The sequence below is a fragment of the Topomyia yanbarensis genome, chromosome 2 (genome assembly GCF_030247195.1).
Source record: "Topomyia yanbarensis strain Yona2022 chromosome 2, ASM3024719v1, whole genome shotgun sequence".
In the NCBI taxonomy this organism is placed as follows: domain Eukaryota; kingdom Metazoa; phylum Arthropoda; class Insecta; order Diptera; family Culicidae; genus Topomyia; species Topomyia yanbarensis.
In genome coordinates this window covers 96,772,367-96,796,749 of record NC_080671.1, presented here as the reverse complement: position 1 = coordinate 96,796,749, position 24,383 = coordinate 96,772,367, and the positions used below count along the sequence as shown (strand labels likewise).

The 24,383-nt window shown below is 38.0% G+C and overlaps 1 protein-coding gene across 3 annotated transcripts in view; it reads left to right on the top strand.

Annotated features, from left to right (window-relative positions):
- LOC131678900 (protein Gawky-like) overlaps positions 1 to 17,925 on the top strand; it is a 29,275-nt gene extending 11,350 nt beyond the window's left edge. For 2 of the 3 annotated variants that reach the window (XM_058959326.1, XM_058959327.1), the window contains exons 3-11: positions 9,027 to 9,077; positions 9,132 to 12,050; positions 12,107 to 12,406; positions 12,572 to 13,011; positions 13,076 to 13,211; positions 13,269 to 13,736; positions 13,792 to 14,107; positions 16,458 to 16,682; positions 16,791 to 17,925. In XM_058959326.1, the coding sequence (XP_058815309.1) occupies positions 9,198 to 12,050; positions 12,107 to 12,406; positions 12,572 to 13,011; positions 13,076 to 13,211; positions 13,269 to 13,736; positions 13,792 to 14,107; positions 16,458 to 16,603 (4,659 nt within the window). In that variant the 5' untranslated portion in view covers positions 9,027 to 9,077; positions 9,132 to 9,197 and the 3' untranslated portion in view covers positions 16,604 to 16,682; positions 16,791 to 17,925. The remainder of the gene's footprint in view (positions 1 to 9,026; positions 9,078 to 9,131; positions 12,051 to 12,106; positions 12,407 to 12,571; positions 13,012 to 13,075; positions 13,212 to 13,268; positions 13,737 to 13,791; positions 14,108 to 16,457; positions 16,683 to 16,790) is intronic. The other variant, XM_058959328.1, reaches the window with a different exon arrangement.
- Positions 17,926 to 24,383: the final 6,458 nt, after the last annotated feature.

The window sequence follows — 24,383 nt, the reverse complement described above, 5'->3', positions numbered from 1 at the left end:
ACATTCCGGAGCAAGTTTCCGTGGGGCCGTGAGTGGCCATTTCAATCCAATTCCATTTTTTAAATTACCATAGGGTCCAGTAACAATTAATAACTGACCTCCGAGACAATTTGAAGAGTTTTGATACTCATATTGCGCGGTCAATCACGCATATCTACGCCCATGATCTCGCAATCATAAAATCTTTCAGATGATTAATTCAACGTGTTAGGGCTTGCGAATTTACGAAGTGGTGTCAAGTCGTACCCGTCCGGAAATTTCTACTCTAAAATACGGAACTTATATACACTTAGTTTCAGGTCGCCATTACTGGGGACTCCAGTGCGGATGGGAAGCTCGCTTTTTCAGAATGGCAGCCCGTGCGACCAATCAAAAGCTCACACAAATATGCAAACTACTACACGGTTATCCGCGGTATAGAAACATATACGGGATCAAACACGTTAACTTAAAATCGCTTGTGCACTTTGTGATTATACAAATCTGTTCACGCATGCGAACATACCCTTGATCTCGTATACGTAAAACGCTCCGGCGTTCATGTGAATATGTCAGAACTTACGAATTCATTAGTGCGGTCTCAAATGTGATTACGTCAACGCCTGTTCCTTCGTGATCATGAATCGTTCCTTCAATATCGTCTCAAAAATCCGGAAGTCGCCATCTGGGTTTTCAAAACGGCTTCAGGCATCGATATCTACTGGCGTCTACTTGTCGAGCCCATTCCAAAAATACCTATATTGATTGGGTTTTAGAGAATTCCGCTAAGTCGGAAGTTGCCATGTTGATTTTTGAAATGGTCTCAGACATCGATATTTGGTGTCTACTCATTAATTCTGTTCCGAAAACCATATTGTTCAAGTGCGGGCCAAAAGGAAACTTCAAGATCCGACGCTTCCACTTTTCTAAAAAAAATTCTAAGGAATTAGCATAGAAACGGAAACAGTACTTGCAAAATCCGTGCAAAAAACTTGTTCAAAAGTCTTTTGCTTTCAAAAGGACTTCATCTCTTTTCCTAAAATCGTCTAAGGGGCCGTTCATATACCATGTGGACTAAAAAATCATTGTTTTTGATCCCCTCCTCCTTCTCCGTGGACAATTCCTGTACCCCATCCCCCTCCCATCTTAGGGAGGACATTTTAGTCCACGTGAACTTTCTAAGATTTTTTCGGGTAGTTTAATAAAAATGTGTTTTTATAAAATTTTCCAATGTTTTAGACTACTGCCGTTTTTCATTGAGAAACACCGTGGCAGTGGATTGCACTGGTTTTACACTTTCTAGCAGCAGTGGGAATGAAACACGTTTAGTGGCATGCTCTACTGCTAGAAAATGCAACACCAGTGCAATTCACCACCCCGGGGTTTTTCAATGAAAAACCCCATTAATGAAATCGTTCAAACACAATGTCATACACTTATTTAGTCTTTTGTTGAATTTCCATGGAAATATCTATGGATAATCTGTGGATTCTTGAATTAGCTCGTAATTTCAGACACAAGCTTTTAAATCCAAAATTAGTGAGTTTTAACCAAGTTAAGAAGATCGAATCAAGCGATTCAGGCAGAATTTTTTTTCTCGGATGATGATTTTTTTTATGATAGTTGCCATCGATGTTTTCAATTTTCACAGATCCATGCACACTCCCACAGTAGGTATACTGTTATAAGCACTTTGACTATTTCAAAATCTTGAAAAAAATGAAGGTAAGCACTCACACCAATGACGATAAAACTTTTCTTTTTAAAGACAACAATATAATGAAAAGTCCACGCGGACATTTCCCACACCCCCACCCCCTCCTTATGGACAAGCGTGGACTTTCTCGTGACCCCTACTCTCCCCTTAATTGTCCACGTGGTATATGGATGGCCCCTAAGTCTTTTGCATTAAATGTAACGCGGTTTTTGCACGATTTTCGGAATAAACGCGTTTTTTTGCACGGTACGTATCCCCCGTGTAAAAAAAACCTTAGTGTATTTTGTTCGGGGTGGTGATAGTTTTGTATGCTGCGAGTGGAAGCGATGGTGGCGGAGTGGCGATGTGGCGGTAGTATTGCTACGCGAATATTAACAATGCTAAAAACAAAAATATAAAAACGCAGAAAAACAGCACAAACAATCACAAATAGTGTTGGCAATTGATAAAATATGTGTATTTTCTTAAGCCGGACAAAATATTAGAACATCTTCAAATTCATTTTTTAGAATAAGGAAAAATTTATTTAAAAAAGTGATTTGAGGGGTGTATTGTAGAAAATTCCACAAAGGTCTACTAAAATCAACAGATAGACATATCGTCGCTGTTGTGCTATCTTATGACAAACGCCATTTTGGGGTGAACTGAGTTAGATATGCCATGTTACTAAGTTTTAAAATCTCCATAAAGTCGCGTTTTCAGAACTTTGAAATTCTGCTGGGTTACTGAGATATAGCGAAACACGATTATGACAAGCGCCAATTTCTCGATTGATCGAGTTGTGCTATCTTATGACAAAGAAAAAAGAGACAACATTCTAGGTTTGTTGGCTTGCTATAAGCCGAAAAGCTTATAGCAAGCCAACAGATGTCTCTGATGACATAGGTAATTCCTATGCAGATCAACCATAACCATTAGCTAGGTTCTTGTCTCGGGAGCAAAACTTTTCCTACCATAGTTTTTTTTCTGGGAATGGTCGGCTTATATATTCATGATTATTGAACAAATTTCCTTTTGAGATTTCCACTTGTTTTGGAAAGCATACCGAAATGTAGTGATGGATTATGCAAGAACAACATTTGTTTCGTCTAGTCACCTGTCAACAATAACATTGTTTGATATACATTGTCTCTAAATTGTCAATGAAACCAATTTTTGTTCATTGTTTTTCCTGAATAAAGGAGGAAAATTGGAAAAACTTTGTGTTCTAATACCATCATTTTGTAACCTGATATTGCTGCTATCACATGGAAAAGTATGATATTGGACATAGTGATCTATAACGCATAATTTTACGAATCAGTTATAATTCATTTTTATATGAAATCTTCTGTACACATTTGTGACACGTCATACATATTTTATCATCAATACACAGTTATGACACGTATGTGAGCGACTTTGGTTTACATTTTAAGCAAAAACTGTAAATATAGTCAACCGATCTTCGCACAAATCGAGAGTTTACTTCAGAAAAGATAGAAGCATCGAATGCCTTCTCCGAAAAGCTTCTAACATTTATAAATTTTAAGATATTTAATCTCAAACTTTAAAAATCGTTTTTCTCGAAAAGTGCTAAATGGCGCTTGTCATAAGATAGCACAACAGCGACGATATGATAAGTTGTTGTTTAGGCTGGATATTCATAAACGATTATTTTATGCCTTTACATTTATGTCTCAGGATGAATTTATGTCTTTTGTGTTTCTTTCAATTTATCTTAAATATCTTACCACAAGATATTAGTAAAATGTTTTGCTTACTCATATTCTAGCATACTTTGTAGTACTTTGTGAAGAGCTGCTTGATAAAATAGTGCTGAATTTTTATCCAATTTTCCAATAAGACGGACACAAATTCGCTAAACAAGTTTGCACTAGCCAAACTTTTCGTAGAACATGTCGACACTAAATATTTTATGGTAATATTTTATAGCATGATTTACTTCCTGTCAAACTCATCCGAAATTAGACGTGCGGTGCTGATTGACTTCTACCATAATTCCGCCTCAAATGAAACAAACGATTTCATATGAGGCGGCGTTCTTGCGGAAAACAGGCAGAATTCCGGTTGGTTAGATTGAAATGTTACCTGCCAAGCTGTAGTACAGTATATAGGTATCCACATATCTGTCACAGTTATAACAAGCTGCATTGGTATTGAGCTGTTTGGAGGTAAACAAATCGTTTACACATGAAATTGGAAGGAAAAAACAGCTTCTGGACAGTATAGTGTAAAAAGGCGAACAAAACGTCACGTGCGTTTGGAAATAACGTTTTGATCTGTTTTGTATCTGATTATTTTTTACCAGTGACTCGGCAATTAAAATCCTGAAGTGATAGAGGTTGATGAAGAAATAGAGGAATTTATCAGTGCTGTTTCATTGAGGTAATTTATTTTTGATAAGTAAAACAAAACTAATATTAAACCTCGCTGTGTTGAAGCAGCATGCGTTTAGATTGCAATCTACAGTTAGCGTCGCATACAGCAAACAGAACGATTCAAAAATATTTCTTGTGGTAATACAACTGGGTTCCGTGATGTGGTCAATTTTTACATTGTATTTATATGCTTATCATTAATAAACCAGAGACAAAGTGGTACTTTATGCATTTCGAAACTTCAACAGCGATTCTATTTCACATTTGGAGGGTAGGTTCTGGCAAATACGTTGGTGATAAGATCTCCCAGATAGCTTGCATTGTGTCACGAATACATGTGAAAAAGGCAACTATTTATGCTTGCAAGTAACCAGTAGCGAGACCTCATTGTCATTGCTAAACGAATTGCTGGACTCAAAGCCCTCATAGTTTTCTTGGTATGCTTTGGACGGATGATTTTTAATAACTTATAATCTTCTGGGCTCATTTTTAAGTATTTGAAAAACAATTCTGGATCCCGTTTGAGCTTCATCATGAATGTACTGTAGGCACCATATCTATTTCAAAGCCGTCAGGTATCTCGTATTCAGAAACGTTTTTGTTTGTATGCGTCTTCTTTCAGTCTCAATTAAACTAGTGAAATTTACCTTAGTTTGCGATTTAACAAACATTTTTCGAGTTGAATTTTTGTTTTTACTTGTAATATGTGGAAACATGAAAATGCAGCAGTAACTCTCCATAAAAGTAAAATTGATAATATTAATTCCATCGGTGCAAGAGGTATTTTTCCGTTTGAATATTTAGTTAGATAGCGACATAATAATATAGTGGAGGTGTCGCGATTAGTTATTATTTATTTGTTACTATGAGTTTCATAAATAAAATACAAATTCATTTACAAATGCCGTATTCGATTTTTGGCTCGGCTGTGCACAAATGCAGCGTTTTACGAGTGTAGCGCTACTGAAAAAAGAATAACGCTGCGACAGAAATGCCAACACCTGTACTATATCCATCTTGGTTCGCTAGAATTTTTTCTCGATGCAATGAATAGCGGGGGTGTGCCAGTATCGTGTAATGTCATGTAATAAAGCGTGCTATAAAAAGTCGAGAAACATCACTAAAACCTACAGGGGTGGCATTACGCATCTCGATTCGATCAAAATTCAATCGAGTCGACTTTGTTTCGCATCCAAGGCCGCAAAGAGTGTGCAGAAAGTGAAGCCGAAAAAAGTCTACCTATCGAGCAAAATTAGAATCCAACTTTGCTGCAGAGGTATCAGAGATGTATTTCATAGGTAGGCTTTTTTGACTCCACTCTTTGCGCAACTGTTCTCTATAGACTGTGTTTCGCATTAGGGATTTCGATCCGAGCTAGAAAGTTAATTTTCGTTCGAGTTCGCTCGAAGAAGTACTAGATTAGCGAGAAGTGTTGACATTATGGAACCAATGCAATCGATCTCGCGAACGACTCGAGTCGAACGTAATTGGCGATTCTACGTTGAAAACGTTCACAGATAGCGCTAGAAGTAAAGTGTTGCTGATTTAATTTTGTTCTGCCATAGTGCATATATTTTCTGTAAACCTTGGGTAGAAAATAACTTTTAAACAACATGTAACCTTTAAATTTGCTGAGAATTGCTTACGAAAACGAAGGAAAATTATTTTATATCTTACGAAAAGGGTGTAAAACATAGTGGTTTCTAACATCATTCGCAGAGCTACATGTGTGCGGTTCCAAAATGTAATTTGTTGAACACCGTAGCCGCCACAACATTATTTCCGTTCGTCCTAACTCAAGCTAAACCTGCATTAGATGGTGTAAATTCATCCGAATAACGCGAAGAAAGAATATATTCGGCTAATTGGAAAGTGTCAGCTTTGCATCATACATAGCCGATCCTTCTCTCTGATAGGCTTCAATGAATCTTCTACGTAGTCCAAAATATGAAGGAGTTTAACATTGGTACTAATTGGGTCTCGGCTTCCAGCTGAAACTTTATTTATGGAAAATATTTTTACAACCACCATAATACCCCGATTACATTTCGAAGAAATGTTTGAAATTTATGTCTGTAATTTCAGTATAATTGCAAATAAAACAGAATTTCTTACTCGTTTCATTCATATTTTGGCACTGGTAAGCTTTTTCCGAGCAGAAAATGAAGTTTTTGTTGGAAGCTACGACTCACTTGCGAGTGAAAAAATACAAACTGTTTCACTTTGCCAGTTCATTCGCTGAATCATAGGTGTCGCATAGCTAATTTTGGTTTAGCCGCAAATCGCCAATTGCGCGATAGTTTCGTGGCTGTCGGCTGTCGTTCGATATTAATTTGTATTAATTTCATGTCATCCCTGAAATGCTTAAAGGATACAAAGTTACCAAAAGGGGTAAAAAAGTTCCTACGTATTTTGAGCTACTCGATTTTATATCTATTTTCACCATCAGAAGCTCTTTTTTTGTAAAAAGTAATACTAATATTGTAAAAAGTAATAATAAATATTGATAATAAATTGTCCAACACCAAGTAATAATAAAAATTGTTAAAACCAACCAATGGAGCAAAGTGGAAACACCTAATTGCCTAATCGCTATTTGTAGAACTTTTAGTCCATTTTTTATGTGCATTGAACAATGTCAGATAGATGTATAAAATCACAATAATTCTTGATTTTAAAGCAATTTAAATTTCTCATTCTAATTGATACATTTTTTACTGGCTATATTTTCAGGAACAGCGAAATTTTATATTCCCTCAATTATTTTAATTATCACAATAATGCAGCCTTGATTTTAATGCCATAATGTACGTTTTATACACCAATGGATTTAGACGGAATTACGTTTTATATTTTTTATATGAAAATGCAGAAATCTTATACTAGCTGACACGGTAGATGGAAAATGAAACGAAAGCAAAAATAGCAATGCTTGAGGATAGAATTTGCATTAATTTCAAGTCCAGTGATTCCAATTGTATAGTCCTATAATATACGTTATGTTAAACAACGGTTTTGTTTGTGCCTCTCTATAAACAGTAATAATGCAGACGATTTACCAATATATGAACAGGGCCACGGGAGGATCGACGAATGACTTATTTTCAGTATCAGTGGAATCGCAATTTGAATTCGTTTGAATCATGAGAAATTTGTGGAAACAGAGTATCGCTGCATTCATACTCCCCTTTGTGAATATACACGTCGTTCATCAACTCATTTATCGCTCTTCCTGTTAACTGCATGAAAGCAAGATATGTCATAAAGTAGGACTTTTTAACAAAAAAGTACCCTCGCGGAAAAACTGAAACCCAATAACACACCAATGACATTTTATTACGCAACTCCGTATAATGACAAACGATGCAAACAATCATCAACTAAAAATGTCCCGATTGCGCAAATAGGTGGGTTAAGAAAATTTTAATATTTTGTGTTCCTGCTAAAGAACCTTTTACCGAAAATAACGCAAAAATCAAAGAAATCCGTCACGTCGTTCTTGAGTTATGCGATAACACACGGAAGCCATTTTATTTTTATATATAGAGATTGCAAACAACTTTGAATTCAATTAAATTACTAACAAATTTGAATGCATCAATTGATTAAAAATTATGCCATCTATAATTTCTGGAAGCACTAAATTTTAGAATCTTCATTTTGATTGTATTCTACCTGCCTCTGGTTGTGTGCGTGTAGGTACTCTTCACAAAATAATTAACTAACAAGTACACGGAAAACCCCACAAACGCAAAAACGAATGTCGCAATTTTTGTCTTGACTATTTCAACTAAAAATTGCTATTTCAACTATTATGAACATGTTTGGGCCTATCTCTTCACCACCATCACTATTCTATTCTCTAAACTTGACGCGCATCGAAAAAAACAAGGCAAACAGCAATTTTTTGTTTTTTATGTAAAAGTACGATCCTCCCGATTGCTCGGTTTACTCAAACATATGGCATTAAACACATATACTACATGACTATTATATCAAATGGCCAACTACCATATAATGTCTTATGTCAAACGATATCATGCCAAATGGCTTTGTGTTAAGCTTGGTAATCTTGTTCAGAAGCTAGGACAAGGTCGTTGCGGCTTCCGGTTTTCGGCTTCTCCCCAATCCAGACCTTTTGCCTATAAACAGCATTCCTGAAGCACTTTTATTACGTTGGAGAAAGTTGAAATGGACACTTTCAACGATCTAGCTAACTTGGAGTGCGAGTAGTTCGGATTCTAGAAAGGCGCGAGCAAAAATTTGATAGGATACTTTTTACTTGAAGATTATTTTTATGAACTGTTACCAATGTAAAACATTCCGATTTTATTATAGATTCAAGGAAAACTTGAAAGAAGGAATCAACACTTGTGTTTGAATAAACCGAGCAGACGAAAAGATAACATGTTTGCGTGCAGGAGTTGTTTGGCATACAATTTCAAAGAACTGTTCATGTTTGAAAGAAGGAACCAATTCCTATGTTCGAGTAAACTGGTTAAACGAGTGGATTACAGGTTTGCTTGCGAGAAGCCGTTGTTTTCGATGGCACAATCTTAGCAGCTCTACACTGCATCAGTTTCTCGATTATGGCAATGCTGCCATAGCCGCCATTTTGACAATTTTTAATTTGCTCAAAATCAAAAAATAGAGTAAAAACAAATGAGACTAAAAAGAGCGATCCTCTGAATCTTTGCAATAGCTGCGCTCCGCCCGCTTCCAGATATGTAAGTTTTGTGGGTTGTAAACAATTGCACTCGCAGTTTGATGTTTCAAACTAGTATGGGCGATTAAATGATCGAGTCATTCAGTATCATAAAATATATTTACTAATTTCAACCCTCTATTCAGAGCAGAGCATATTCGACTAATAATCCCGTAGTAAAAATTTGTGGTGCAAAAAAGGGGAAAATTAAGCTAATATTTTGTTTTTTTTTTCAATTTTTCAGCACGTCAGCTTATCGTACTTGCACATAGTATACCAGTGACGAAACTCTAAGGTAGGTTTTCTTCTAGTGATACAATTTGTCAACTGATCAGTGCATGTTTTATAGGGCATCGATATATTTTCTCAAACAGGAATGCAATAGTGTACATAAAAATACGCTAAATAACGGAAAATGCAACACTTCATCTCTAGTATCGAAAATCATACAAAGAATTTAGACGTATTAATGATCCTCAATATTAAGAAATTTGATAAAAATATCACCTGTACTGTTACTACTATCGCTACTGCAAAATCTATTACTACTACTACTACTACTACTATTTCTACTACTTCAACTACTCAAAACAACACGAACAAGTCTGAATACGCTTTTAAGAAATCACTTAATAGTTTGCTAAGTTTAATTGGTGAGAAAACGAGGCAGGAACTGTCGAAGAAGAGGATAAGGAAGGAAGGCGGCAAGCTGCATCTACTAATTCAAAAACCACTACTACTACAATCGATCGATGAGTCTGAGCAACAATCAGGGATTGTATCCGATATTATACTAACTGTTAGTATTAATTCCTTAATTTGTAACAAAACTGCAAAATTGAATATCGATTGCATTGCGTTTGTGGTGATTGAAGAAGGGCAGCTGCACTTGCAGCGTGAGCAACGATCGAAACTGAAACTCGCTGGACAATACTATGCGCGGAGCGAACGTCGGCCAGAACTGAACACTGGTGGCTACAATATTCAAACGAATCAGAAAGACGGGAATTTGACACATTTCGATCATCTGTTCCAAAGCACGATGAATAAGAATGACACTGTGAATATGATATGTGATTTAATTGATTACCTGATAACAGTAAATACTAATCATAGTATAGTAATTGATGGATGTAGTAGCTTGATCTGTATTGACCAAAATGTAGATTTTAAGGACAGCAATGATAAAGCCATGGCAGGTGATAGAACCGATGCTAATACTTCCGAACAAGCCAAACGAACCTCGAAACTAGTAACAACGTACGTTAAGTTTGATGAATTACTGCGTATGTCGGAATGGGAAAAGACTGTGCTGAAAAGTGGCGTACGGCCGCGAATGAGACTGTGTGGTGGAGGAGAAGATTCGATCAATAGCGGTACCAGCGCTTGGGGGACACCCGCTCCTGGTAATCCGGGCAATTCGTGGGCATCATTGAATCCACAGCAACCTGGAGCATGGGGTAGCAATCCACAGGCCGGACCTACAGGAGTTGCTGGTGCAAGCATGAAGCAACAGCAACCCAATCCTGCCGGCCCAGCAGGTGCTACGGGGCATCCCGTTGGTGATAGTACTGAGCCTAACGCGTGGTCCGGGGGAAATCCAGTGAATCCAAATAATGCCAACGTACAAAACCAACCCAGTGGTGCTAGTAATGTGGGAAACGCAATTAACAATCCAAACCCTACCCAACCACAACAACAACAACAACAACAACAACTGGAAACACCAGCAGCACAACCGAATCCAAAACTGGAACGCTTAAATACGATGATAGAAGCACTCCATGCGGTGGATGGCTGGGGTTCGGAGAATGTCAACCAGGACAGTCGATGGGATGTACCGGCTTCTCCAGAGCCCGGTTCCAAGCCTGATCCGAATAGTGCAATCAGTGGTCCTACAGCTGGAATACCTATGTGGAAGACCAACACCGGGACCGAAATTTGGGAAGCAAACCTTCGCAACGGTGGACAAATGCCTCAGCAACAACCTGTACAAAAAACCCCGTGGGGACCATCTACTAATATCGGTGGAACATGGGGAGAGGATGATGATGCCAGTGAATCAAATACTGTTTGGAATGGAGCTACTGCTGGTACAAACCAAACTCCAGCCGTTCCGCAAGGTGGGCAACCCCAGCAACCTCCCTGGAACGCAGCCAATAATACTGCTATGTGGGGCCCAGGTGGCCCAGCATCAGGGGCCGTTAAAAAAGAAAATAATGATTGGGGAGGTACTGCTGGTCCTGCTGCTGGTGGATGGGATCAACGTAATGCGCCACCTGTAGGTGCACCTAACACTATTGCGGGTATGGAGTCAACAAACATTGATATGCGCAATATGCGTATTACTGGAGGAATAGATGGCAACAGAGAAATACGTGGCGACCCCAGAGGTATTTCCGGTCGATTGAATGGTAATGTTAATCTATGGGACCAACATCAGCTGCCTGGAATGGCACCAAATAAAATTCCACCAGTAACCACACCTGTTACACCGGCAGGGGGTGGTCAATGGCCCACTAATCAAGTACCAGGTCATAATAAGATGCCATCTAATTGGGATGATTCTTCCACCCAGGGTGTTCGGCGAAACGTGGATGACGGAACAGCGATGTGGGGTCAAAATGTACTTAGCCGTCAAAATTCGAATGTTTCCAACTGGAAAGAAGGACAGGAAGGACTCCAACGTAATTCGGTACAGCGCAATTCGATTGTTGGTGGAAATTTGCCAGGAGTAGCTAATTCACGTCTAGGCAATACCGGCCCAATCAAGCCAGACAATCTGTGGGGTCAAAACAACGTCGGCGGTGGCGGTGGTGCGCGCGGAAACGGAGGTTGGGAAGACACCGGTAGCAACAACTGGGAAGAAAAGTCCGCAGGGTCATTGTGGAACGACAATGCGTCTGCTGGAAATTGGAACAAAAACAAACAGATGGGTTCTAACTGGAACGACGCGAACGCCGACATGGGTCCTGATTGGGGTATGCATGGAGGTGGCTTGAATAAGCCACCTAACAAAATAAACCCACTGGAATTTATTAGGAACAGTAAACAGTATCGCATGTTGTGTGAAATGGGTTTCAAGAAAGAAGACGTTGAAACGGTTCTGCGCATATCGAATATGAATCTCGAGGAGTCGATTGAAATGCTTCAGAGGAACGCGTCCACAACCGACTGGCGCCGAGGGGATGATCATGGTCCTGGGTTTGCCGGTCAGTTCGCTGATCGATTTTCAGGTGCAGGAAACTCGACGCTTCCATTTCCTCCGGTAAGTTTTATTTCTTCAGGCTATAAAATGATGCTAATATTGTTCCCGTCTTTTAGAATAACCAAAACATACTCAGTGGATTTGGTGGCAATCCGAATATCAACTCATTTAATAATATGAAGTTTGGTGCAGGCCACGGTGGTGGCGGTCCAAACGGAGCAACAGGGGCTCCATTCGGACAGCCATCAGTGCTCAACCAAAATGCACAATCTCAACCTTCCACCCAGCAGCTACGTATGCTAGTCCAACAAATACAGATGGCCGTACAACATGGTTACTTGAACCATCAAATTCTAAACCAACCCCTGGCACCACAAACGTTATTACTGTTGAACCAACTATTGAATCATATCAAGGTACGCATTGGTCTGCTGAATATTGTGCCACGACAACTACCAGCAATCAGGTGCTATCCGATCGAATCGGATTTCGATGAAGAAACTCTGAAGTTTGTCGTGTCATTATAACTTTGTTCTATTTTGTTACGAGAAGAAAATGAACTTTTATTTTTTATTTTTCAGCAATTACAAGTTATGCAAAGCAATCTGAATCGCAGTGGTGGTGGTGGTGTCAGTGCTGTACAAATTTCTCTTGCAATTAACAAGCTCAAATCACAAATTGGTAATCTCCAGAATCAGATTACTGCCCAGCAGACTATTTATGTGAAACAACAGCAGCAGCAGAACAACCCAAACCCAGTGTCCGGTGCTGGACACCCAGGAAATGATTTGTTCCGTACTCCAAACGATCTATCAGGATTGCCGGGCAATTTCTCCGATATGTCCTTGAAGGACAATAATAATCCATTCCCAACGAGCGGTGGTACTAGTCAACAGTCTCGATTAACCCAATGGAAGCTGCCGTCAACTCCAGCAGCTGACAAAGACACGGATCTCACTGATTTTCCCAGAGCTCCAGGGACTACCTCAAAACCATCTGGGCTTGGTGGAATAGATGATGGGTATTTGTACAGAAAATTAAAAAGTAATTATAGCACTCATCATTATTAATTTCTTGTTTTGCAGGACTTGGTCCAATGGTCGATCTAATATGGGTGATGGGTGGCCAGATTCAAATGCTCAAGACAACAAAGACTGGGCCGCGAATGCTGATGCATTTACCGATTTGGTTCCTGAGTTTGAACCAGGAAAACCGTGGAAGGTATGTAAAAAATGTATTTGCATGCACGAAATGCACCTGATCCGTTTCTCTTTCTAGGGTACACAAACGACACGCATCGAAGATGATCCCACTATAACGCCAGGAAGCGTTGCACGCTCCCCACTCTCCATTGCCTCTGCCAAAGATTCGAATTTATTTGCCAATAGCAATAGTTCTAGTAACCATAATAGCAACGCTACCAACAGCAAATCCTCGCCGACTGAATCGATTACGTCCTCAACCTGGAGCTACAATCCTAACAGCACGCACGGTAGTTTCGGAGGCTCCAAACTGAAGAATGCATGGCCAGATAGTATTGTTCCTTCGGCCGATTTGTGGGACAACGCCCTCGGTAAAGGCGGCCGGGTGGCCCCTCCTGGGCTTAAAGGAGCAGGCGGCAAACTTGATGTGAATGGGTGGAACCCTCCGCATGGTGGTGGGGCTGGACATAGTGTGGGTGGTTGGAATAGCGCTGTCCCGTCTTGGCCTTCGACCTGGATTCTACTAAAGAATCTAACTGCACAGGTATGTTAGTAAACAGATTATCAGTGACTTTCATTTAATCTGTTCTCTTTCCTAGATTGATGGCTCTACTCTACGCACATTGTGCATGCAACATGGTCCATTGCTTGCCTTCCACGTGTATCTCAATCATGGCATTGCCCTCTGTAAATACTCATCGCGGGAGGAAGCTAGCAAGGCCCAATTAGCGCTCAACAATTGCATGCTGGGAAATGCTACAATCTGTGCCGAAACTCCTACCGAAAGCGATGTTCAGAACATTTTGCAACACTTGGGTCCTCCAAGTGGCGCCAATGGGTTAACGGGCGGTCAATCCGGTGGTCAGAATTGGCGATTAGGGGCCGCTGCTCAATCACAGTCCATGCGTAATCCAGGTATGTGTTTTTTCCTGACAAGCTGTGTTGTGGAAGGTTATTTTGAGTAACGGACATTTGGCATAAAGAATATTAGGCATAACGGAATTCATTTTGCATAATTTAATATTATTTTGAAATAAGGTTGCGTATGAATTCAAAATAAACACCCAGAATAACATTGCGTCGTCGTATTAAATTTTTAGACTAACACGGTTTTTACGTCTTCCTGATAACGGGAGCAGGCCATTTGGCATAATACACGTTTAGCGTAACGTACATTTGCATAATTTTGAGAAGTGATCATTGTGTAGGTCATTTGGCATAATTGTTTTAACTTCTGGAAAACTGTCATTTGACATAATTTTGCTAAGGGATCTCACTGATGGTCATTTGGCATAACAGACGAATATATGTAGTTTGTCAGCGAATGACCCATGTTGTTAAAGCTGCACTAAGCAATAACAATAATGTGTTATTTTCCGTTACCTGATATTAATTTTATTTAGAGTGAATACATTTTAAAACTGATTTTCCCTTCGTTTAAATATGAGCAGTTCTTTCGAGTTTCATTTTTGAAATTCTTGTGTTTGTTCATTTTTGCAATTATGGATTGTTTATCTATGACCTACGTTGTAGTATAGTGTAGATTTTACAGTTTTTTAATGGTGAAGCGCATTAGAACTGAGATTCATCAGACTATGCTGATTATTATTATTTGATTATAATTATGATCGTCTTTTAGTATTAATTTTCCATGCAGCGCTTCAATAATTTAAATTATCCTTCTTTATATCATGAGCTGTTCTTTCGAATTATAAACCGTTCGATCCAAACGATGGTTAGTTTTAACATTTCTGGATATCGTCAAGTTTTTGAACGATTATTTATTGAAAGAATTTGCATAGGGAACTGCAGAATGAGATTTCAAATTTTTTGCCACAGGATGGCGCTTCCACAAATATGTATGACAGTCAGAAAGTCTTACAATTTTCTGACCCCGGGTTCCCCTGTATTAAATCATCGGTTGTTACACTGCTCTAGCACTTGGGGTGAAGCCAGTGTAATGCGGATTTTCCGCATAACCGAGACCAAGGAAAGCCGCTGAGGATGCACTAGGCGAGGTGGTCGCCGACCTGCCGTCGTAAGCGGCCGCCCCCCGAACCTGTGATCTACTCGTTTGTTCTGATTACTTTAACATCGATTTAGTCCGACGGAGCGACTGCGATGTCGGATAGCACGCGACTTGAAGCGATGTGGCGTGGCCACATAAAGCGTAAATGTTATTTATTAACTTGTAAAGCAGAATAAACTAGTTAATTTTGGACCTTCAGCAGTAGCACGGCTCAAAATTATGCCGAATGACCTTTTTTCTCGGACAGTTTAAAATTGTGTTCGTTTCGCTTTAGATAAAAAATGACAAATGACCTCCAGTATTATCACTTCTCAAAATTATCCAAATGACACTCACAATTAGAAATTATGCTGAATGATAATTATCCTGCAAATGAAATAAATTGTGTCAAATGCTCGTTATGCCAAATGACCTTCAGTCTGATCAGTTCTAAAAATGAGGCTAAATGACAATTATGCCAAATAACCGCTATGCCAAATGTCCGTTATGCTAAATGACTATGCCGTATGATCCTGGCCCTTTGATAACCTACGATGTGTATCGAAAAATAACGGGAGCGCGTAGTTTGGCATAAGTTCGTTTGGCATAGTGTTCATTTGGCATAACAGCAAGTGACACATACTTTCGGTTGGCATAATGTTCATTTGGCGTAATGGCCATTTGGCATAATTATCGTTTGTTATAATTATAAATGTTATCATTCCGCATCGAATTTTTGTGCAATAAGAGTGGCTACTCACAAGATATCCTGTGATCCACTCTTTTGCCCGGATTACTCAAACATAGGGGTTACGAGCTAGTTTAAGTCCGACGGAGCGGATCGATGTCGGACAGCAAAAAATTTTAAGCGATGTCACATTAGGCGTCAACACCTAATATAATAGAGAACTTAATGTATATTTCAAATTTTGCCAAACCACAATGCTGCCAAACGAATGCTTGTGTCACTTGTTGGTATGCCAAACGACTCTATACCAAATGAACTTATGCCAAACGACGTGCTCCCAAAAATAACAACTATGGCACGACTTTGCCGCTTTGCCGAAAAAATAATAAATCCGTTATGCTCAATAATCCTAATTACGAGAATTGCTAAAAATATGCTAAATTATCCTGACTTTGTACAGTAAGAAATTAGGTCAAATTCCAATTATGCCATATGTCCGTTACACTAAATGACTTTATGAATTATGACCCAGACCCACTCATACTTCACACCATGCTTATGTTTTGCAGCTGCTGATACCTGGAGTTCAGCTTGGCCAAGCAGTACTGCTGGATCGAATCTTTGGGCACCTTTGGATGGCCCATCCGACCGAGTGACACCAGCCAATTTAAACTCATTTTTACCCGAGAGCTTGCTTGGTACTGAACTAAACTAAGCAGAACGAAAAGATACAAAAACTTAAACGAGCATAGTAATTAAGTAAACAAAGTATGCCACGTTTATTGGATAAAGCGGTAAGTACGGTTTTATCTATCTGCCTCTTTACAATCACAGTTTTGTATTTGTGGGTGGAAAATTGATGTATTCTTCAAATAAATTGTTTCATTTCCAATGTGGTGTAGATTTTGTTGGACATCAAAGAACGAAGGTAGCTGAAGGCCTGGGTTTATAAAAGAAGTGTCTTTTCACAGTCAGCGGTTTCGCCTGGCGTAGTATTAAGGTGTTGTGAATGTTTTTATCATTTTTTTAAATATAACGATATACATTTAATATATATTTGAAACATACAAAAATTAAAAACAAAAACAAACCTAAAAATGCAAAAAACCAACACAAACACATACACAAAACATTTCAAGTCAAAGAAAAGTCTAGTTATATGTTTCACATGTTAAGTTTTACAATAATTATAAATTAATTTCGCGAATGAGAGGATTCGAGCCTCAATAAACGAAGCATACAAATCCTATTAACTTTAGGTTGCTTTAGATATATAAGTCAGATGAGGATTCTGTTCTTTTTCAATCCTATTATTTTGTACTAGCAGCATTCGTTTCCACCGTCTCGACCCAAGGACGGCTTGAGAGATGATGACACACGCATACATATTTCAGTCAAAAGTAAAAAGTCACAAACAATTATGCACATTTTGCAGTAGGTGAAAGCAATTTATAAGAAAATCAAATGTGGTATTAGAATATATTTCGAAGTAAGCAAATCTATAAGAATTAAAAAAAAGCAAACAAAAAAGAAGTTAATGATGTGCGGAAAGACAGTCGGAATTACTTTCGTTTTTGCCGGCTTCGGCAGCCAGTGTGAGAAGACAACCAACCAAAATGGGAACTGTTGCAACTTTTCGCTAAATATATAGGACCTTAATCGATTCGTTCGAACCTGAAAACGCTTCTCAACGAACGCCATTTACAAGAAAGCTTTGAAATTTAAGAGTATTGTTAAAGTAACACTACGCGCTAGTACTGCTAATTACACTTTGAGAAGTTCTGAGTAGGAACGAACACAATGATAATATTTAAGCTAAGGCAAACCTTAAAGACAAGGAAAAATCACGAAAACATAGCATGAGAAGGAAATGCGTATATTTCGCTCATTTTATTGAATATTTTTATCGGATTGTAGAAAATTATTGGTTGTATTATTTATTGAAAAATGTATTTTTTTACTATTTTTGTTTTAAGAAGAAAAAAACTTATTAAAATCCGATTATCTGATCGTTAATTGGCGATGTCAGCCATATAATGCGAACCTTATTGATGAAAGTAAAGTGATAATGCTCCAGCCGCTAGACACGTCTCATACCAACAATTGTATGTAGTTCTCAGTGTTCATTGTATGTACTCCGTCAATTTATTGGCACAACACAATGTGGCGTTAAATCAATCAAATGCTGATAAACGGGAAAACATCAAATGCAAATCTTAATTGTTGTTGACATTAACCAAAGTGCATAACGGTTCGAAGTTAAAACAAAAATCGATCACAAGAGCTATAGAATTTTCCTTTCACTAGTTGATAAATATTGTTTGCTGCGCTGATATTGTCGGCGAAACGATTAAATCTTATCAATCGATTTATTTCTGCTCTGTACAATGCCTGCACATCACGCGAAAATGAAATACATACTCTTGTGTTAGCTCTGATTCACGGATAGAATGAATTCCCTGTTGGTTTATTAGAAACAGGTATGTTGAAAGATTTGCGCGTACTGTTTGCTGTACGCTTCATACAAGAGTAATCCAGTAGAAAATAAACGCTTAGCATATCTATCGGCTCGGATAGACACGTACAACCGATGGCATTCTTGTTTTAGAAACTAATCTGTATTGAAGATTAGTCTGAATAGTGTTGGTGTGAAAATAAGATTTTTGATATATTTAACTGCCATTTTACGTGTAAGCCTTAATATTTATGATTGTTGGGTGATTCAAACAAAAGGATTTCCTTGTAGAAATAATCGAGCAATGCCAATTTAGTGAAAAATCGTATCTAAGATCTTTCAATTGCATCATCTTCCACAAATTATCGTGCCTATCTGAATTTCAATCAGTTGACGGTCCAATTCGACCCAACCTGTTTTAGTATAGTTCTCAATCGATTGACATTCAGATATGGTTGGTAATTTGGAAACACTTACCATAATGGATTAAAACAGTACAAGTGCCAAACTGCGTATAAAACTCCGACGATGGACGTGCACAATGACGTGTCCTTCTTTCAACAAATCAATTAGTTTTCAATGAACTCGCAGGGAATATCTGTTTCGCGTGCTTTACTTTGTTGACAGTTTCTTAAAGCAACGCTCCTAGCTTGCCATTTAGTATATTCCAAACAATATATCTGTAACATTTCAAATGACGAAAGAACATTAAAATTGAAACGATGATTACCCTTACAACTTAGCCTGCGTAAGCATTACTTTTAGTGTTAGTTTTAATAAGTTTCAAACGAAAGTTCTATAGTGAATACTATACAATTCTTCTGTACGATTGAGTTTACTACTTTGTGATACTAATAAAATTGTAGGTTCCAAACCATGCTCCAAAGTTGATTTTTCAAACTACCTTAAACAACCGTGAGACGCTTTCCCTTCTGTGGGAACAGTCAACACTAAATCTGCACATTTCCCATAAGAACTTCTACTAGCAATCGAGATCGCTTGTGTTAGATATAAGAGTATTTACGTTCTTTCCAGTGAGTCGCTTACGGTTAATGAAACTGTTTTCTAGTTTAAGTTGTACTTTAATCTACCTTATCTTCCAAACCTAACAATGTGCATGTGTTAACCGTTAGAGGTATTGACGAACCGGATAGCAGGTTTGGTAGCAGTGCTTATGTGCTGAGTGGAGTGCGTGAACAGACTGACTTCATCAATTCCTTGAATACTATTATTTTTTGCTGGTTCCCAACCCGTACAAATGATTCGCAATGTTTAAACCCCAGAGCTACAAACATTTCACGAAAAGGGATGCTTCAGTATGTTTCCCTACTCAATCAAATATAAGACGAAGTGAAAAGTAGACAGGCCTTCCTTGACATGTTGTTGTCGATATGTTATCGGTATGGCTGTGTACCACCATCTTCATCGATGTTCCACATGCCTACTGCTACATTGTAAGTTATCTTGAAGTCCACGCACCGTGAGAAAACATGTGTATGGGCTTCGAATGAATTATTTTTAATAAGCATTGAACAGAAATAGTTGACGATTATTTTGAAAAGTTATGTTTTTTATAATTTATAGTTTTTAACCTAAGTGTATGTGATTATTATACAGACTATAACTATTCTTTTTTTCAAGTCCCGTCCTTGAAACTTACATTTTTCGAAAAAAGAATACTCATGCTTTCCAGTAGTCACTATGTCATCAGCAACCTTTAAGGTAGTGCTTTTCTTCAGCTCTTGAAAATTATTGAATAAAATATATTAAGTATTTAATATATTTTAGATAACTACAAGCCCATCTTTTGATTTTTGCTAAGTGCTTTCGGCGAACATCCATCTGAGTAATAAAAGAACACATCATAGTATTTATCTGATGCAATCTAAATTTCTAACTCTCTGATAAACCATATCGAAAATTTCCCTATACCAACGTTGGTTCGTGGTGTTTTGAATCACCTGTCAACCATATCCCTAAATAAGCCTCTGATATTAGCTGAACTTGATCGGTTGTATGGTCTTGGAAATAATGGCGACGCCGATGTATGAGTGGTCAGCATGACCTTGCCCCAGTGGCTCTGGATTCAATCCCAGCCGAGGTCGTTGAAATTATAGGAAGTTATTCGGTGGTAACGTCTTCCTCCGGAAGGGGAATTAGAGCCATTGGTCGCGGTTGATGAGCCCGATATCTAGGGCCCAGATAGTGGAGTAATCTTTCCGCCGTTACTCCATGCCGACTGAGGTCGACGGATTTTTTTGTGAATTATCAGACATGAATGAAATTTGCTTGAAACCATAGGTTTCTTGAAATCTCGAGTACTTTTTCAAATGGACGTAAGTAACATTGAGAGCCTCTCTTTGTTTAATTACTCTTTCGTTTATTACGACGTCATTACAACACTTTGTACTAATTTTCCAGTACATATCGAAAGCCGACGAATTTTACTACAATATTATGCAAAGAGTAGAGTAGTAAATGTTGAAATGGCCGAGTAATGAACAGAAGAGAAAGACCTCAAAGAGAATCTCTCATTGTTACTTACGACCATTTGAAAAAGTACTCGAGAAATGTTTGCTTCCAACAAATGGTAACTGAAGTCGATGCAGAAATAAAGAAAAAATATTTACTCAAGCTTTCTTTTTACCGAATGCAAATTGCCGAGCCTTTCGTTTAACTCATTTCTTTTAGTTTTGTACAGCCTCCTTAGTCCTTTTCGTTGCCACTGAACGCCTGTTTGCCTTGAACTGCATCTCGCAGACAACTGCCTTTCGTGTCTTCTTGAGGTTCCGCTTGACGATTGCCTTACGTTTTTCTATTGGGCTGAACTTTGGCGTGTTTGGAGTATTCATGTCCTTGCGCATAACCTGGACGTTGTTCGCGGCATACCACTCCATGGTTTTGTTGTCTTAATAGCAAGATGTCAAATCTGGCTTAAACAGAATGGATCAATAGTGTTGCTTTAGGGATGGCAACAGACGCTTTACCAGGAACTCTTGTACATAAATTTCCTGGTTCATGGTCCCGGTTGCGATGTAAATGTCGCTTTTCCAGCAACAGGAACAGATGGCCTGCCACACGAAATATTTTTGCGAACTTCAATCGCTTTAAGTATTTGAAAATCTCCACCGTCTTCCCTCTTTCAGTCGACGTATAGTATGGGGTAGGCAGCTATTTCAAATCTGTCTTGACGTAGGTTTGTCATCCTCTACTAAACTTTATCAGCATCTTCATGTACAACTTCCGTTCTCCTGCCAACTTGTTTTGTTTATGGTCACGATTTGGAGTCAACATTTCTGTAACTCGACAGTCCGGCTCAGTTTTTTTAACTCGATGCACGGTTGTAGACGACATTCCCAACTTGCTTGCGACATCTTGAATGGAAAATTTGGGGTGCTACTGGTAACAGGTGGCCACCTTTTCCATGTCTTTGCTTCCTCCGGCTTTAGATTTCCCCACGGTCCAGTCTTCCTGGCTGTTGACAAACGTTTTCCAGACACTTTTATTACATTGATGACAGTTGATTTATGCACATTAAAAAATTTCACCAACTTGGCGTGAGGGTTGGTCAAATTTTCACGAAGCGCGAGCAAAATTTTACTTCGTTGCTTCTGAAAGATTCCATAAAAAAACGACGGACCACAAAATATAACAATCGCCGATTCAAACAAAACTTTGCGGTTGTGTTAGGTTTATGAATCTCCATGATTTTCTCTGGCAATTGCAACATTTCGATGCAAGAGCAATTCTTCAAAAGGGCGTGAGCGGTTTTTCGTGCATTACTTTTAAAACAATTTTTTTCAAATGCCGTATTTTATGTAGCAAAACTGTCTAAGAAAGAGTTACAGGGAATGAATACTTCCACTCAAAAAAGGGCGCTGAAAAAAATGTAATTTTTCGCAAAAACAAAGATTCACGTTAAAAATTTAAATTAGAAAAACTATTTTCTTATTTTTTTGATTATTTGTCAACAAAAATCTAAAGAGAACATTTTCAATGTGATTGAATGATGAAGAACTTATCAGCAAAAAAGTTTTATACATGATTTTGAATTTCAACTATTTAAACAAAAACAATTATTTTGTTTTATTATGAACTTTTCATAAGTTGTTCGCGTTTTTCCATGAAGAACGTTAGGGTTTTTTTTAATTTCCTGTAACGTTCCCTTTGACATCAAGGCGATATTGTAAACCATTTGAAAACATGAAAACAACCAAATAAGTTCTAATGACTACACTATATAGCATAACATAGCATAATTTCACGAACTATTTTTTTATTATTTCTATTAGGAGACGTAAATTTACTGTATTTTTTCTAAATGTGTGTAATAAAACTACAGTCTGGTCTGTCAATTGGGGTAACTGTGCCCTAATTCATCTTAACACCTCTATTCATCCCACCCGTTTGAATATATTAGTTAGAGTTAGTTAGACTTTTCACTTCGTTTAAACGCGAGTATTTTGCATTTTCCAAGCCAGATTTTTCATTGTATTTCTTCTAAGGAACGAAGCAAAGATATTGAAACCTATTTAAGCGCAACCCAGTCACAGTTGGTCGAGCTATCAACGAAATAATGTTACATACTGACTGAGCATGAAATTTAAAAACATGTATAAAGCTACCCAAGTAACCATTAAGCCGTAAAAGTGGCATCAATTCGGCTCTGTAGTCGCTTATAGAACAAGGGTAGCAGAGCTTATAGGTTCAATATCGTACTTTAGTGTTACTTAAAGGCCACGTTTGGCGAAATATTCGACTGATTTACTGCCTACTCCTACTTTTTCCACCGCGCCTATGGAGATATGTCAAAACAATTTGTGGTGGGTAGAACCCACTGGTTGAAAAAATAACATAACAAAAACGGAGGAAATTTTATTTTTTTCTCGTTATTTCTTTCGTGGTCTTTCTCTCACATGTTCCGTTTGATTTTTTTCCAGGCTTGAACTTTTGCCTTTAGTACGTTCCAGGCTTGAACTTCTGCCTTTAGAACCTGTGGGAGTTACGCGCTTGCCGTTTGATCTATTTGGGCGCTGGCAAATCTAACAAATATTTGCCGCCTTTAAATTGAAAGATTTTTATTGTGATTACACCTATAATTAGGCGCATGGTTTTGATCATACTTTTTAACTATATCTTCAGTTCTATAATAAAATGGAACCAATCATCGCAATGTGCGATATCATTTTATGGCTGGAGGGTTATGTGCTCTTTAATTTGTTTACGACGACCTGCCTAAACCTCGGAAGCTGATAAGGTTTTCTATGCTTACAATGTGCCTCATATCATATTTGTTTTGATTTGGTATTTATTGGTTAGGGTAATGAAAATGTCAACCATAACAGGCATTAAAATGGCATCGGTGACTACCGTATCTGATTTATAGCTACAGGGTTTGTAAGCTCTACAGTAGAGCTTCATATACTTATATACAGCCTGTTTTAATGTTTGATATTCGTAGTGCCTATAAGTATTTGCAAAGCTTGTATAAAGCTCATAGACATTTGCAAAGCATGTATAGAGCCTATAAGCATAACGAAGCTGTTATATAGTGAATGTAATGCTTGTTTTAGTGTTTAGTGGTTTCCTGGGTATTGTTAGACAAACTTTTTCACTAAATCCTTCATGATGCAATCACATTCAAAATGTTTCATTTTTTTTTTTAGATTTTGATCGACAAAATATCAAAAAATTAAAAAATGATTTTTTGCAATTGAAAATTTTCACATTAATTTATGGTTTTAGGAAAAATGACACAACCTCTTTTAGTGTATATTTTTTGTTCAATCTCTGTAACTCGTTCTCAAATAGATTTGCTGAATAAAATTCGATAATCTAACATTTTTGGAAAATGCTACACGCAATAACTTCTACGTACTTTTGAAAAATTACTCTTGAGTCAAAATAATCTCATTTCGGTTGTGAATCGAGTGAAGTTTCTTCAGAAGTGAAGATGGTCTGTCGCGTTTTCAAAAATTTTCGGTCGGATCCTCGTGGAATTCCTCTCCTTTTACTTCGATGTTCTTTTTGCAACTGAAGA